Source organism: Phyllostomus hastatus, unplaced genomic scaffold (assembly GCF_019186645.2).
Source record: "Phyllostomus hastatus isolate PE091 unplaced genomic scaffold, TTU_PhHast_1.1 phas_contig_37, whole genome shotgun sequence".
NCBI classification, from domain to species: Eukaryota; Metazoa; Chordata; class Mammalia; order Chiroptera; family Phyllostomidae; genus Phyllostomus; species Phyllostomus hastatus.
In genome coordinates this window covers 2,192,031-2,209,713 of record NW_025333867.1, presented here as the reverse complement: position 1 = coordinate 2,209,713, position 17,683 = coordinate 2,192,031, and the positions used below count along the sequence as shown (strand labels likewise).

The window sequence follows — 17,683 nt, the reverse complement described above, 5'->3', positions numbered from 1 at the left end:
AGGATTGGAATCAAAAGGATTTCCTCCAGCTTTGACTTGGAAACATCTCCTTGAGCCGTAATGATAGCACCAGCCCCGGGGCGGGTGGAGGATTCAGTGAGATGACAAATGTGAACTCTGAGAGGGCTGCCTTGGTCTGCCTTCTCCTGGCTCCATCTGCTGCTGGTGGAGCAGGGGCCTCCACTCTAAATAGCTGAGTGACTGTACGGGGCTGTGCCTGGGACACCGTGAGCATCAGCGCCACCATCCCGCACTGGGCTTTGCCGCTCGTTGCAGATACTGACGTTTCACCAACGTCAGTTGGTGAAGACACTGACGTTGTCTTCACCAACTGAAGTTGATCAAGACACTCCACCAGCAAAAAGGCTGTGATGCTCAGAAGGTGCAGATGATCGGTAGTAGTTTTTAGCAAAAGTATTTTTAAATCGAGGTATGCACTTTGTTTTTTTAGACGTATGCTATTATACACTTATTAGACTACAGTATAGTATGAATCTAATTTTTATAGGCACTGGGAAAGCAAATATTCCTGTGAATCACTTTGTTGCTATATTCGCTATATTGTGGTCTGGAGCAGAACCAGAACCTGAAATATCTGTGAGGTCTGCCTGCATGTGACCCGTGGACGGCGAGAGAGTGGATGGTTCTGGCTAGCAGCTGCTAAGTACAGAGCGATCGTGGTCAGTGTGGACACTGGAGAACTCCTGGCGTGGGAACAGAGGACCCAAGTGCCCACTGAGGTGTCTGGGTAGGCAAAGCCTGCTGTGTGGGGACTTTGAGGTTGCCACATACTGAGTTCACTCACTGGTTCCCAGTGTTGAGGGGTGTGGTTTCCTTTTCATGTCTTGACTGCTGGACCACCACAGGCCAGTGGTGGGCCATGCTGGCCAGTTCTAGGACTGACGAGCTGGAGGGCCAGCACAGGAGCCAGTGTGACAGGGTCCATCGGCAGGAAGAGAGGTGGGCAGGGGGCAAGGGCACCAATGGCTGTGGAGCCCACAAGGCCCCCCACACCACCCTTGGGGCTATAGCTGGTCAAAGAATTTATTGCCATGACATCAGAGTAGTCAGTGCCTGCTGACCTTGGTCTGTCTGGCATCGTGGCTGTCCTGGTCACGGGGGCAGGCAACACAAGTGCTGGAAGGATCCTTGGTCCTCAGCTCCAGGACGCAGCTGCAACCTCAGCCTGACCCGTTCTTACCTTACGAGTGAGCAGCCTCTTGGTGGGCCTGAGGCCGACAGACAGGGTGCCTCATTCAGAGTGGGGCTATGAAAACAGCTCTGCACCCCCCCCGCCCTCCCTCCCCCAACAGCCCCAGCTCTACAGTAATTAGCTGTGTCCTCAGTAAGTCATTTGTCCCTTCGCACTCCAGTGTGCTCGCGTACAGACAAGGAAGGAGGTGCGGCTGCTCTCTCGGACGTGTTCCAGGTCTCACATTGCAAGCTTCTGCCTTTCCCCACCTGAATGATAATCAGGGCAGCCATCCCTTACTGCTGGCTCGTTAGGTCCTGGGTTCCCTGCCAAGCGTAGCACATGCGATGTCTCACTCTGTCCTCACGACCGGCCGCAGGGCCAGGCATTGTTCTTACTCCCACTGTACACAGAGGGGACCTCGAGTCCCTTGGGTCACGGTGACGACGCTGCCATTAGTCACCATGCTCTATTGCAGGTGGGATTGGATGTTCTTGAAATGCAATGTGCTGATTATCTTGTGGATTAAATTACCTTTCTCATTTTTTTCCTTTTCCATTATTTATTCTCCTGTGGGAACAGCACAAAGAAGTCAAGAGCTGGATGTTCCCCAGGTTTCCTGGTCGGCCTGAGTGCCAGTAGCCACAGAGGACCAGGGGTGGGGGATGTCTGTGCAAGCCCCCCAGCTAGAGTACGTATGGAAACAGGACAAAGGTCCAAAGGAGCAGAGTGAGGGGCAGACCGTACAGGCAGCCAATGCCCACTTGGACAGAAGTTCTAAATTTGGAGGAAGCAGGCCAAGGGTGAGGTCTGCCACCTCTTAGTTATGGTCCTGATCAAATCCTGTGACTTTTGTAGGCTCAGTTGCTTCATTTGTAAAATTTAGGTAACAGCTGATTCTACAGCATGGAGTGTTGAGAGGAAGGCTGGAGAAATCCCTCTGCGAACCCTCCTGAATGGCAGCCCTGCCCCTGGCCCTGGTGTGCAGGGCTTGGCACAAGAGTAGCATTTGATGAACATTAGCTGAGGGCAAACGTGGGCCATGGGGTGCTTCCGTGGTTTCTGGGTGCTACCCACCTAGCTCGTTTTGTTAGAGCTTATTAGTGCAAGTCTAAGTGGTCTTAGGGACAAAGGGGTCCCTGGGAATGCAGCCCAGGCCTGGGACAGAACTGGTCTGCTGAGCCAGCAAATGCTGCAGAAGAAGAAATTACTAATCACATGTGCATTCCCACTCACACCCCCCACCCCCAACAATGGAGGAATTATGTCCAGTGGGCCCCAAACCCTGGGCAGCAGTTTGGATCCAGGCTTGGGGTACAGCTTCCTTAATTCCCTTGATAACTGAAGGGTAAAGTCCAAATGAACAACGCCCTAAAATGACATTAACACTCATTCCTTCCCTTTGGAAGCAGCTCCCCCCTGCCCCCATGCTGCTGGCTGCTAATGGCCACCCTCATCAAATATTCATCCCAGCACTTGCAGCCTCGTCAGCCTCCAGCACAGGCCAGGGATGGGATCTGATCATCAGAACTGGTCAGGAGTGAAGCGGGCAGACTACAAAGTGCCTGGGACAGAAAGGGGACACATCAAAGCTCCATACTCTTCCTTAAAGGTCGCCTGCAGATGCAGAGGCCTCCTTTTAGGAAACCAAACTCTCAGGGGGGTTCAGGAGCTGGCCTCTGTGTGTCGGCAGGCCCCTGGGCAGCTGCCTGCGTCCTTTCCTCTCCAGTGGGGCAGAAGGCAGCTAAGCTCAAGCCCCAGGGCCAGAGGCCTGACTCCAAGTGCAGGTTTATGAAAAGCAAGTAAATACCTCACCCCACTCAGGGACGTGACTCCTTCACTTTTGAGGGCAGCCCTGGCATTTCATTAGTGCCCTGTTTGAAGCCTGCCCTTTGCAGAACAGAAAAGGAAGAGAAGAAAGGAACAGAAGCTGATTCAAAGAAGCTTCCAGAGTCTGTAGTTTCTGATACCCCTTTGTGAGGCTTCACTCCTTACATGGGTGGGGGAGTCAGGCAAGCAAGAAATCGTGTCTGGTGTTTACATTTTAATGGAACCCAGGGACCAATTAACCACACTGGGCACCAATGGGCCAAGCATCTAAAAGGAAAGGAGGAAACTCTCACATTATTGCTCCCTTTTCATCCCATTTCCAAAATAAAAGACAAATGCCATGTCTACAGTTTCTAAAGAGCAATCCTTTATTTTCTCAAAGTCTCAAAACTGACCTCTCTTTTATCAAAAGGTGAGCAATGCCCCAGTCCACCAACAATATCCTTCTTCTTCTTCTTCTTCAGCAAATCCAAGAGAAGGGAGGGCCGTGGCCTGGGTGCTGCTTGCCATCAAAACCTGCCCTCGACGGCCAGCAGCTGCACAGCAGCCTCCTGCACAGCCTGGTGGATGCGCCTTACCTCCCTCTGGGACAGGGTCCGCTCCATGTGGCGGTAGGTGATGCGGTAGCAATGGCTGGTCTTGTGTGTCCTAAAGAATAAAAGAGAAAGGCAGGTGAGTGAGGGACGGGTGACTGCCACCTGCAGGAAAAGTACCACCGGCTCTGACCGGATCGCCCAACCCCAGTGGAGAACTGAGGACAAGCTCCAGGGACTGGCAACATGGCATGGCAGAGCCTTGACCCCTGCTAACAGTCTGCTTCTTTTACAGTCATTGGGGGAGGTGGTGGATAGGGGATCATTGGCTCCCACTGCACCAGATGCATCCAAATCCGCTGGGAAGAAAGCTGGTTACAAATTTGATTTCCTGGGCCAAGGCCTGGAGAGCAGGATGCAGCAGGTGGGAGGTGCCCCTGGGCTCCTGGGCTTTTCTGAGGCTCCCCAGGAGATTCTGACAAACAGAGAAGGCTAGGGCCCAACACTAGCACCCCTGAACCTTCCTCATGTCCTAGGAAATAACCATGTTTAGAAGGCACACTACAGACTCCTTGAGGCCCAAGACTGGCCCCAGGGAGAGTGGCTGCCCCAAAAGCCGAGACGATAACTCTTTCAGCAGTCCCATGGGCCGTGGGAAGCACACAGACAACTGTGCCGCACAGACAACTGTGCCGCACAGACCATGTATCATCTCTGTGCCATGCAGACAATCATCTTAATCCTCTGCTTTACCAGGAGGTGGTGAGTTGATTTTTATGAACAGCTGGGTGATTCTGGAACATTTTGACATGACAGCAGCAATGCCTTCTGTTTGCACGTCAGCTGTTAAGAAACACTAGTGAGCAAGATCTCATCAGAAAGCACCTGGGGCTTTTCCCAGAGCTGCCTTCCTGGCCGTAGGGTCGGGGTCTGACCCTGCCCTTTCTGGGTGCTTTTGCTTCTGTTCTTCACAGCCACACACATTCCTCTTTTCCAGCCTAGCTGCAGGAGAGTCGGCCCATGCCCTTCTCACTGCAGATGGAGAACTGCAGCAAACGCAGTGGATCTGGGCAGATCCCACTGGATGACACCAGCCAGTTGTTAGCCTGACCATGTTCTCTCTGGTAGGTGAGGCACTGCTGGGTCTTCAGTAATGCCAGACCATTGAACAAATGGGCTTCTGGTGGGTTCCCTCCTGGGCCCCTCCCATACCTGGAAGACCCACAGGTCCCTATTGTTGCCTCCCGGGGCCAGAACCTTTGCTTCCAGGACTGCTGATACTTCCTAGATTTGCTCTCAGAGGGGCTGCCTCTCCTCTCTCCTGCCTCTGTTTCAGTGCCAGACCCCTTGGCCGAGTAAAATTATACCAGATCAGTGAAGAGTTGCCTCCTGCCCAAGCTTCCCTAATTTGCTCCTTTACCTCCTCTTCCAGAGTTTGCTACAATGAGGAGCCCAGGCTGTCAGTGACCTAGTGACTGTGCGAAGTTGTGAACATGCTCTCCTGCAGGGACGGGCACTGCCGCACCAAGCTGGCCACACAGAAGCTGTTAGGGGTTCGCAGCAGCCCAGAATTCTACTACGGGCTCCTCCATTTCCAGGCTATGACACACCTGTTCTGAGTCTCAGTGTCTTCTCTGCTGACAGATAACAGCACATGCCCCATCAGCCTTTCCAAACTGTTGGAGACCTGTTTGGAACCTGACAGTACAAATTATAAAGTGCTATGTGAGTATGAGGTACCATTGCAGAAACTGTTGTATATTTTTTCATCAGTTCACTCTTAGATAAAAGAAGTTGGTAATATGGCCACTGTATGAGATGAGATTTCCAACCAAAGATGAAGGGGGAAAAATTACCTTCCTGTTTCTAGGTGTTTCAAAGAAGGCTCCTGAAAGGATTCTTGGGATTCAAACAGCTTTTACAAAACATTTTGATGAGTTGGGTGTAAATGAATCCATAAACATATGGATTAATTTTATACATTCAGAGAATAGTATTGGCATAATATTTGGTGACAAATCAGTGGATTCAATTGAAAATCAACCAGGTTTGGCTTTTCTGAACCACTGAAAAGAGAGAAAGACTTTTTAAATTTGTTTTCTAGAAGTTTCTGTTTGTAGCATTCGTATGGTGGGATGTGCTCCTGTCCTTTGCTCGCTGCAGACCTGGAAGGAGTGGCACTGACAGCTGGTCGTGGGGGGAGACCCATGCTGGCCCATTCTGGAGCAGTGGTCCACCTACGAAGACCCCGGGGCCACGGAGCTGAGGCCCGCGGTTTATCACTGATACAAAGATGCATTTCTCAAAGGAAGGGAATCCCTCAGTGCCCAACCCCAGGTGTTTTGTGATTCTTTTATGTCATCCATGCAGCCTTTTTCAGTCCAAAAACTTCGATCTTTCATCTGCTGTGACCACACTGTCCCTTGATAACAGTGGCAGCAGCAGACATCATGCAGCTTATTATGTACCAGGCACTGTTCTAAGCCCTTCACACGTGTTAACTCATTGGGTAGATGGATTATAGTCCCTGTTATACAGATTAGGAAACTGAGGCACAGAGGGCAGAAGTAACCTGCCTAAGGTCATGCAGCTCATAAGTGGCAGGGTTGGATTCGAAATGAGGCAATCTGGTGGGAAAGTAAAATGACACGGCTGCTGTGGGAAACAGTTTGGTGGTTCCTTAAAAAGTTACACATAGAGCTAGCATGTGACCTTGAGATTCCGCTCCTGGTGTACACCCAAAAACCTGAAAGCAGGAATTCAAGTGAACACCTGTACAAGAATTTTCATAGTGGCACTGTTCACAGCAGCAAAAGGCGGACATGTCCGCCAGTGGATGCACAAACAAAACCGGCGCAGCCGCATGACGGCTCTGGCGGGGAACGCCCGCAGTCCCCGCGAGGAAGGAAGTGCCGGCACTGCTGCAGCGCGGGCCATGCGGGCAGGCCTCGCGACGTGTTGAGTGAAAGGAGCCAGTCAGAACACATCTCACAGTGTGTGTGTGACTCCATTTATGTGAAATGTCCAGAATAGGGAAATTCAAAGAAATCAAAAGGAAATTGTAGATTTTTAGGGGCTGGGGGAGGGGAGAGAATATGGAAAAACTGTTTAATGAGTATGGGGTTTTCTTCAGAGATGATGGAAATGCTTTAGAACCAGATAGCGGTGGTGACAGCACAATACTGTGAATTCACTAAGTTCCACTGAATTGTACACTTTAAAAATGGTTAATTTTACATTATGTGAACTTCATCTCACTTTAGAAAACCCCTAGGCAATTAGGTTTCAGAGCCCGACTACCAACTGTGACACTGGACCGCGCCACCACGCTCCTCATCTCCTCCCTCCCTCAGCTCCGATCTCGTCCTTCCTCCCCAACGTCCCCTAGGAAGTGGTGAGGTTTGCCCACTACTGAGGACACAACTTCTTTTCATTGTTCTGTTCAGAAAGAGATGGACCGAGCCCTCTGGCTAATGGAGAGGGCACAGGCTGGAGACGAGGCTTAACTGGGCACGCAGTGGGAAGCACCTGGAACAGGGCCCTTCAATACAGTCTTTCCTGCCCACAGGGCCCCAAAAGGTAGCTGGGCAGCCCAGCAGCTGGCAGGATCTGAGAGGACTCCTGTCCTCCCCCAGCACACCTGCCAGCCCTCGGGGGCCCAACCTTCAGGACAAGAAACCTCCCCTGAAGGAGATAACAGCGTGACAACTGGGGGTTTTTAAAGGCAAATACGTTTTTTTAAAATGTATTTCACAGCTTCTATTCATAGGCAAAGTAAATGACAATACTCATACTGAGTATGAGAGGTCACATTTCATTATAATGAGTTTGAAGAGACAGTCTCCTTTTTTTCTGGTGTTAGAATTTCATTACTTTGGGATATTGGCTGAAACAAGTTGGTCACTGGCAAAAGCTTGAATTTTTAAAAGAGATTTGAGTGTTTGAGCTTCCAGGGCTTCAACTATCACTAGTTCCTTTAGTCATTCAATAAACAGCAAGCTCCAGGCACTGAGCTGAACACAAAGAACCAGCCAGCTCACACGTGGGGCTAGAGCAGTGACCGAGCTCCCCAGTCGGAGGCCTATCCCCCTCCCATCAGTGAGGACAAGGTGTGGGCTTGTGCGGCTGCTTGCAGTGGGGTCAGCCATGCACACTCCAACCTCACGTGCTCCTGAGGTGTGCTCTTTCAGCAAACACCTTTTCCCTCTGGTGCTTCCCCACAAGCACTTGTGTGGTGTTACTTGTTTAGCACAGTGCGGGGCACTGCAGAGACCACAAAAGGGATTCGGCTCACCCTGCCCATGAGGAGCTTACCTCTAGTGAGGAGAAAACAGGGCAAGACAGCCGCCGTTTGCCTGTGAACAGCTGGGTACACTGCTCTGCCCACCTCCACCTCTTTTGCTGTCCTATCAGCTCTCATGAGGAGAGATTCAGCCTGGCTCGTGGAGGTGGATACTTGCTTCGGGCTTCTTCTGAAATCTACTTCCACTTGGATCCTGTTCCCTGTTTGAGTGTAATCGTCAATGTCCACCCGACTGCCACCCTGTGCATGCCCAGCTATTCACGCAGTGATGGACAGCAAGGGCCGGAGAGGCAGCCAGTGTGGGCAGAGGGGAGAACTGGGATGGAGGGTGGGCACGGCAGCAGGCAGGGATTCTGTGCTTAATGCCTCCTCCTAGCAAAGCCTGAACCTTAGTCCTAAAGAAAAGGATGCTTAAGTGCTGCATATAGTCAAGCCTGGATTAGTAAAGGATTGCCAACATTTTAGATGTTACATGGGATCCTGTTCTAGGTCTTTCCTATTTTCTTGAGCAATAATTTTCCTAAGTGATAAAATTAACAACTATCCAAAAATTGCTGCTCTCCAGTTCACAGTGTGCCAATGAGAGACTTTCTGAAGGGACTCAGGACTTTGGAAAGTTTCACTGGAAGGAAGGAGCAATGGGTCACAGTGCAGGCGAGGGTTGGGATACTTCTATTATACAACCACTTGGTTTGTCCTGGCAACACACAGGCTTTGAAGTAGAAATAAAACCTATCTAGGGGATGCGGCCAAAACCCATCTCCTGCAACACGCACGCTGGTCTGCTTTTCCATCTGTGGCAAGAGCAGCTACTTCATGTTCTTGGACGGTGCACTGGACACCTCCCGGAATAGACCATCTACACCCAGTAGCCACTGCCCATGCCACCTATGCACACAGGGATTCCTCAATGGGAGAGGAGGTGCTATTGTGGGGTAGGACCCATTCTCAGAGCACTGAAGGTGGGATGCCCTGACTCACTCCTAAACTGTCTCCTGCTTGTAGGATGCAGCTCAGTATGAAGCCTCACAAGGCCGGTGTCCTGTGCACCGTCAGGAGGGTAAGACCTGCGATGCTTTCACAGGTAGGGTTGCAGTCCGGCAAGAGGAATAAGGTAAAGGAAAAGGATGAGGGAGGGAACCACTTGCTCACAGCCAACTGGAAAATGCAGGAGATGAGGCATGGTGGAGTGGAGGAGCCCCATGCTTTGCAGCTAGTGGGGCTGGGTTTGTTTTCTTTCTTTTTTTAAAAAAATTTCCATTAATTTTAATGAGAAAAATTATGATGCATTCCATCCCCACCTATGATACCCAAACAATTTTCACATTGCTAACTAAAAAATGAGAACAAGTTATATAAACAACAGACAGCAATATTTTAAAGGACATGAATATCATTTATACGTTGAAATATAAAATAAAGATGAATAAATCACCAAATAAGAAAGAAGAGACTTGATAGGGGTGTTGGCAGGGGACTGCTGGGAGGGAACCATTTTTCTGGTGGACAAGTTCTCTATACTCGCTGATATCATGTTCTTGACCAACTTTTTAAACTTTTGGGGATACATGGTTATTATTTTGACTGAAATTAGACTTAGATGCAAGTTAAAACACTGAAAATTACTTTTAGAGTAAAATAAAGGCTAAACCTGCCAGTCCTTAGTAATGTATGGAAAGAGCACGGAGAGATGCTGGGGTCTGGGCTGAACTGCCTCCTCTGGCCCGTGCCCTCACGCGACCCGGGCCATCATGTAGCCCTGGGCGGTGATGAGAACACGGGCTTCCCAGGGCCTGTGCTGTTGAGTGAGGAATGTCCGTAGAATGCTCACACAGAGTCTGGCCGCCCAGCATGGGTTCTCAATGCTTACCAGTCTGTCTCCTCTTTCTCCTTTTTACTCATGGGGCTTACAGAGAGAGGAATGACACTTTGGGGGAAGAGGCACTTGTATTTCCTATGAGTTTCTTTTAACTTCCCCTAATGGGCCTGGCATCTGACCTAAGGCCCAGGCAGGACACGTGTCCCTCCCAGGGAGCATGGACACAGCTTTGGCTGGGAAAGTAAACTGAGCAATGGAAGTCAGGGACAGTGATGGACTGGGCATCAGAACTGGGCATGATTTAAACAGGTGGCCTGGAAACTAAGCAAATCATTCACCCCATTCACCTTCCCTGTATTTGAAAAAAAAAGAAAGAAAATGGAGGAGAGAATGAAATTCTGACATACCTAGGGTCCAATGACTCTACACCACTTTCCATTTAATGCTAACGTAAGGAAATAACAGGCCTGGGAGGCAGGGACTTGGGTCCTTGTCCAAGCCGCAGCAATGTCTGTGTGACTTTGGGCTGGTCATTTAACCTCACCCATGAGAGGGCTGGACTAATGGGGCTCCAAGGCTCCTTCCAGCTCTAACAACCCAAGCATCAGCTGAGAGGACAGAAATTCTAAAGTACACGCCCCTCTGCGGGAATGAGCCAGCCAGTCAGCCATCACTTGCAGAGCCTCCATGGATGACAGAGAAGAGAGCTGTGATCTGGGGGAATTTTCAGACAGCCTAAAGCACAGATACAAGATGCATCAGTGATAAAAGAGGGAAGTGAGTAGGGTTAATGCGGGTGGATTACAGCTTGGTGGGGCCCATGAAAGAACCCATCCAGGAGAAGGCTTGTTCTCAGTTGTGACAGACACCCTGGACACCTTTTAGCTCCTATCCATCAAACTACCTTCATCCCCCATGGCTCTCCCCCACCCCCGGCAAACACATGCTCTCTGAAACTAAGAGGTTTGCCTTCTCATTCTCAGAATGGTCTGTCTTAGGCCTGATGTGCCCTGGTGTTGGCGGGGGGCAGGGAATGCCCCCCCATTCACAGAGGGAACATCTGAGTTGCCGCTCACTGTGGCTGCTGTGGCTGCAATTTCTTCCCAGAGGGATTTCTGTTTCTTAGAGTCAGTCACAAGAAACTGAACCAGATGGCTCCCTGACAGCGCCTTGGGAAAGACAACTCCAGTCCAGGCCTTGATGAAGGGAGAGCCAGAGCTGCGGAAACAGACACTTGCTGGGTGCAGTTCAACAATCTTGCTTTCAAAACTGCTTCCTGAACCCGGCCCAGCTCCCAGTCGCCAGAACACGGGCAACTTCAGAGCCCCTCGGAGACACACGCTTCACATCAAACCCTGGCGGAGTCCTCAGGGAAGTTTCAAAGCACCCTAGGCTCTATTCCCATCAACCCCAGTAACTTTTCCTGGTACTTCTGAGTTGGGGTCTCATGCCAAGCACCTCAGGAGGAAAGGGTTCACGCTCTTGCCTCCTGGAGACTGGGCCCGATGTTCCTGGTCTCTGCATGCATGTGTGTATGAAGATAATGGCCCTGGGGAAATCTTCTAACAGGCTCTCTTATGGAGAGGCACTGGGTGCAGCCTCACCCGGCGCTGCCCCTTCCCAACCAGGGTGCCGGGCCAGTTCTTGTCCTTTGATCCCCGTTCTCATTCTAAGATACAGATAACGAACTCACAGGATTTCTGAAGGGACTAGATGAAAGAAGTGTTAAACATAGTGCAGGCTTACATTTAACAATTGGTACTATTATTTACATACCTAAAGATTACAGAGCCCCTACTTTGGGCCACACAGAAAGACTTGAATGACCTTCAACAAATTACCTGAACTTCAACTTCCTCAACTGTAAAAATGGATTACCAATATAATGCTATAACATGGGGAAAACTTGGAGACATTTTAAGTGAAATAGGCCAGATACAAAAGGTCAAACATTACATAGTTCCACTTACACGAGGTTCCCAGGGCAGTCAGAGCCATAGAGACAGCAGGTCGAAGGCGAGTCGCCAGGGGCTGGGGGAGGGGTCAGAGAGTCAGTGTGTAACAGGCACAGAGTGTCAGTGTGGGAAGGTGGAAAAGTCCTGGAGATGGAGGGCGGGGATGGTTGCCCCACAAAGTGAGGGTGCTAAATGCCTCTGAACTGTACGCTTAAAATGGTTAAGATGGTAAATTTTGTTATGTATTAACAATAAAAAAATTTGAAGACAGTTGACCCAAAAACCTAGTTAACTATTACTAGAGTTGAAAGTTGGGAACTCACATTTACAGTAAAAACAGACCAACACAAAAACAGCAGCAACACCTGAACCCCATCAGGTCACCAACATGCGTGGGGCAGGGCTGCTGCAGGGAGGGAAGCGGCCAGTGCCCGCCCTCCCCAGACAGCGTGTCTTCTTGGTTCATGACTTTGCAACTACGCTGACCTGCCGTTGGTGCGCTGTTCTTTAAACCCCCTCGCTCATAATGCTCTATAGCAGGGTCTGACCAAATTTGAAACATCCTTTTCAACTATTCTATTATCTTCCCAACCACCCTCTGACATTTCTAACAGACTTGAAGTATCATGTCTCATTTTGCACAGATTTTCAAAGCTCTGTGCTTTTCAGTTGTGTAAAAAATTTGGAAGACATTTTATTTTTCTCCCTGGCTTAGTGAACCAAGCCAAAACCGACAGAGCTGATTCTCACGCTGTGCCGCCCTGCAGCACACTGACACTGTGGCAGAGCCGTCAGGCCACAGCAGAAGATTTGTAGTAGGCGAAGTGCTACATTTTCCAGCTTGGTCAATTGATCAGTAATTATTTATTCCGTGCTGAGGTAGACTTTGTGGGAGATGCAAAACAGGGATACGATTTGCTTGATCAATACATAAATATTCATGAAGCGGCCACTCTGTGCACAGCACAGTGGCAGTGTGAAGGGAGCAGTATCCCAAAATAACACAAAGAAGGATTAGAGTAGCTTACCACCTATATGGGGTTAAGGCATTCATGCAGGAGACAGCTAACAGGACAAAGCTACTAATGCTAAATATTAAACAGATTACAAAGACTGTAAATAACTTATCAGTCAAAAAAGACTGGTAAGGGAGATGAGAATAATTCTAGATCTTAAAGCAGGATTCGGCAGGTGAAGAGCATGTGGTGTATTCGAGCTGGCAAAGTGGCGTAAGTGGCACTGGCGGTGGGGGCTTTCATTGTAGTTTTTTTCCTCTTCCATGCCAACAAAGAGTTGCTGAGTGTATGTTCTATAAACAGTCCAGTGAAGGACTGTCCACAGGACGTGTGATCAGCTAGAGAGGGTTGTGTACGATTACATCAGGAAGTCAGCTCTTGTCATGGTGAGTACAGGAGAGACCACAACAGTCTCACCGATGTGCCAGTTGAACTGGGGCTGGGAGTATGAGAGATAAATTTGGAACCTGGATAAGTGCTAAAGGGGGAAGGTCATTTCTGCACAGGCACAGGCAGACGCTGAGCACACATGGACAGGCTGAAGGACAGGTGAATAGGTTGGAGTGGCTGGTGTGGGTGTCTGAAGGATAGAATACAGAAATGGTGGGCAGAAGGCTGTGGGGTGGGGTGGGCTCACAGAGGAGGGCCTTACACACCTGGTTCTAAGAAGCCTCAACTGAAAAATCTATCATTAAGCAATTACCTAAAACAAGAGTCTAGACACCATCACTGCATCTAGAGGCTAGCCCTCAGTTAACTTTATATTTCATTCCTCCCAACATAACGGAGGGCTACGGAAATATTATGGTACTAATACTGGTACTAACAGCCGCCCAACCAAGAAGTCTGCTGTATCTGCCTTCAACCCCGTTACTCATGAGTAGAACTGCCCATGATGGTGTTATGTTGTACAGCTGCTATTTCTTTAGCGAGTCATGGATGGAATACACTAGTTACTTAAAGAAACACTCAGTGTCTACTTAATTATGAAGAAAATACATATTATTAAAGAGAAATTTTATATTTCCAATGACATCATTATTTTGCAAATGCTTCTGAGGAGGAACTCTCTGGGTCTAATAGCACTATCCCTTGACGAATAGTGAGAGGGAAAGAGAGACAGAGACAGACAGACAAGTAGGAACTGGCAGGATGAGTTTCCTCGATCTCTAACATTCTAGGCTGGGATACTGCTGTGATATCTTGATTAAAGATTCACCACATAAGCAACATATTTTATGGAATCAATAAATCCACAATGAGGGACCCTAAAGATTTTCTGGTCCATGCTTGAGTTATTTCTACAAAGACTTATGTTGGATTACTTCTGGGTCCATTCCAGGCTGGGAAAGAGTTACCTTTTACATTGATTGCTTCCTGTGTTTCTCCTTGTTTCACGGCAGTCCTTCTCCCCTAGGACAGCCCTTCAAACTCCTCAATTCACTACCAGCAACAAAACAACACGATGGCCTTTGCTGGGCACTCCCAAAACCACTGGTGGTCATAGTAGGAAGGGACCTTGGAAGTAGCACATGTAATGTTTAAATATCACTGCCTCTGAGATTAGACAGCCCTCTGTCCATCACACATTCCATTCATTTATTCATTCATTCATTCATTCAACAAACATATACCTGCTATGTATTCTGCTAGGTACTGAAAACCTAATGGTGGAAGAAAACAAAACAAAACCAGACAAAACAAAACAAAGCAAAACAACTTGACTTCATGAAGCTCACAGTCTAGCATAAGAGACAGGCATAAAAGAATTACAAGGTAAACTGCAATTATGCTAAAGAGTTTGAAGAAGTACAAGGAGCCATGAGGGTACACATAAGGGCAATTAACTTAGATGGGCAGGTCAGAGAAGGTTCCCCGTGAAGGTGTCTGTGAGCTGAGACCCACAGGGGGAAGGAATTAGCAACGTAAAAGTTGAGTGAGGTGGTGGGCAGAGCTCCTGGTGGAGGGAATGGCACGGTTCAAGGCCTATGATCTCAGCGCAAATCCTAATTTTTCCTCCACTGAGCTATATGATCTTGGTCAAGTTGCTCACCTTCTCTGAGTCTTCATTTCCTCATGTATAACATGGAGAAAATGATTCTGCACGCCATGCAGGTGAAGTCTTTGAAAGCTCATCCTAGGTTAGTTATTATAAACACCATCACTTGAGGGTTTCATGGTGAAGGGGTGCCCATCCTGTGGCCTGAGGGCCGCATGTGGCCCAGGTGGTTATGAATGCGGCCCAACACATTTACTTAAAACCTATTTTTTGCTCATCAGTTTTTGTTAGTGTTTGTGTATTTAATGTGTAGCCCAAGACAACTCTTGTTCTTCCAGTGTGGACCAGAGATGCCACAATGTTGGACACCTCTGGTAGGTCTTTTTTTTTTAAGCAACAGGTTCCCAATCTCTCTCCCATGTGGCACCTTTCACATTTGTTCCCTCTAAATTGCACAGTATATACAGCACAGCTGAAAGCAAAGCTGCTTCAGCAGAGGAGGGCATGAGGATCCCACCCACTGGCCTTGACTTCCTGCCCATGGCGCCCTTCCCTAGCAGCTCCTCAGAATACCCAGGCCTCTGAAAAAGGCAATTTAAAAACCACCACAATAGAAAAAAGCAAAGCTCAGAGAAGCAATGGTTTGTCTATATTCATCTCAGAATTTACAAATCCAAATGAAATTTCCTTCAAATATGGTTGGAGCTCATTTAGAGGAACACATTCATCTAACTAAAGGGAAATCCTTGCTCCCACAGAGTGTAAAGGCAGCAAGATGCAGCAGAAAGCAGGCAGACCGAGGAGATCGGAAACACGGAGTCTTGCCATAGAAATCCCCTTTATAAGGCAAGTGACTTAGGACAGGTCTGTTACCGCTCTGAGCCTCAGTGTTCCTGTTTTACAGAGGGAGTTATAATTGCCTCACAGCGTTATTGAGAATTAGTAGGTTTTCAAAGCACTTTGCAATTACAAATGACTGCTTAAATTTATCATGATAAAAGAGAGATTTTAATTGTGAAAATGGCCAAACAACATTTTGGGCTAAAATTGGTGAGGAAATGATCTAATTGAATAATATTCCATATGTGTTACAAACACACATAGCATAAAGTAATACAATGCACCTTCTGATGTGGCTTATTGTTGGTCTTTTAAGAAGTCTTAAAAAAATGAGGTCCAAACAGCATTTGAGAAGAAAATGTCACACAGTGTTCAACTCAGAAGTTGCTGGAATGACTTACTACTTCATAGTCAGACCAGAGTTATGGCTTCTTCCTAATGGATTCACTTTGACCACTCAGAGAGGAACATGACTGATGACCTCTTCCCCTGAAGAGCTAACATGAGGGCCCTGGCTGGGTGGCTCAGCTGGTTAGAGCATTGTCCCAATATGCCAAGGCGGTGGGTTCATTCCCTGGTCAGGGCACATATAAGAATCAATCAGTGACTATGTAAATAAGAGGAACAACAAATTGATGTTTTTCTCCCTCACTCTATCCAAAATCAATTAAAAAAAAAGAGAGGGAGCTAACACAAGGAAATTGCATTGACAGAAACTTGTCCCAGAACCTTGTGCAACTTATATATGAAAACAACTTTTAAATTCCAAATATTGATAAAATTAAAGAAAGCTCTGGGCCTTGCCATCACAAAGTCTTTGTATATACTTTGAAGATACTTTATGAAAACAGCAGTGCCAATAAGGAATTTTAACAGTTATTATAAAGTATGCAACTTCCCGAGCATGGCACCCACACGATCTCACTGGTTATGCTCCACGTGGTGATCCTGAGAGGCAGACACTGCCACCTCCTTTGGCTGAGTTGGGAACAGGCTCAGAAAGATGAAGTGGCTTAGTGAAGGCCACAGCTGGACTATGACCTGGCTGGGACTCCACTCGCTCCCGTGGCATTAGACGCTGCTCGTCCTGTCCTAGGAGCACTCTGATCAGCTTATGAAAGTCCACTGCAGCCACTATTGATTGCTTTTAAACAGGGATATCACAGTAAACAATTAGTATTTACCAACTAAATTGCAGATATTTTTAGAAATCATTTAGCACAACAAAGGAAAAAAAATTCATTAGTAAAAATTACTTAGTAGATAAAGTATAGTTAAGTATGAACAAAGTGAAGGTGAAAGGAGAAAGAAAAGATGCTTTAAAGGGAAGGCTTGTGCATTAAATGCTATGTACTTGACTGTACCTCATTTTATCCTCAGCATTAGTAGAAAACAGGAAAAAAAAAGCCAGAATAATATAAGGTTGATGAAGACAAGGTTAGACCTGGAAAACAGAACACAGATCTGCAGGTTGTGAGCTGAATTAGTGGGGTCAGAAACATGACTTAGAACTTGCTATCAAAGCGGGAAGAAAGCCCGATCAATTCTATGGCTTGCATAGTTCTTAGGGGAAGCAGAACTTACCCAAATATAATATTTTAAAAGAAAATTCTCAGGTGAGTCTTCATACAGGGAACTTTAGATTAATAATGGCTATGAATTATGGGTCACTTACAATGTCACTGAGGTGCTGAACTAAATCTATGTGCATATCTCATTTAATTCCCATTGGAATCCTGTCATAATGGGATGTCCTTTATTTTGCAGGTGAGAACACCGTAGCTCAGAGAGGTTAGAAGTGACTTGCCAGGTCACTCAAGTGGCAAGTTCCAATTTAGGTATCCAACTGCCTCCAAAGCTATGCTTTTAATCCTGGGCTGGGGATGTTGTCTGTTATTAGGGGCCATATCACTCAACCATATCACTATGTCAAGGCAGCAGCAGGTTTAATAAGGCTGTTCCCCCAATGAAACCTGATGGAATAGCCCTGAAATGTACTACCATGAGAAAGCAATTTTGTTAGGGGCCAGGGGGATGGGTAGGTGCAAATACACAGCTCCTTTGCTGGTCTGGCTATCTTTGTTACTTGGATAAATCTGTTAACCTCTAGTTCTCAATAAAACAGAAGTAATGCTATTTGATCTCAACTAGTTCCTCAGGTAGGAAAAAACTGAAGTCATGTGAGCAAAGCATTGT

The 17,683-nt window shown here is 47.7% G+C and overlaps 1 protein-coding gene across 2 annotated transcripts in view; it reads right to left on the bottom strand.

Annotated features, from left to right (window-relative positions):
- Positions 1-3,367: 3,367 nt before the first annotated feature.
- FARS2 (phenylalanyl-tRNA synthetase 2, mitochondrial) overlaps positions 3,368-17,683 on the bottom strand; it is a 545,053-nt gene continuing 530,737 nt past the window's right edge. For both annotated transcript variants that reach the window (XM_045841682.1, XM_045841681.1), the window contains one exon: positions 3,368-3,670. In XM_045841682.1, coding sequence (XP_045697638.1) covers positions 3,428-3,670 — 243 coding nt within the window. In that variant the 3' untranslated portion in view covers positions 3,368-3,427. The remainder of the gene's footprint in view (positions 3,671-17,683) is intronic.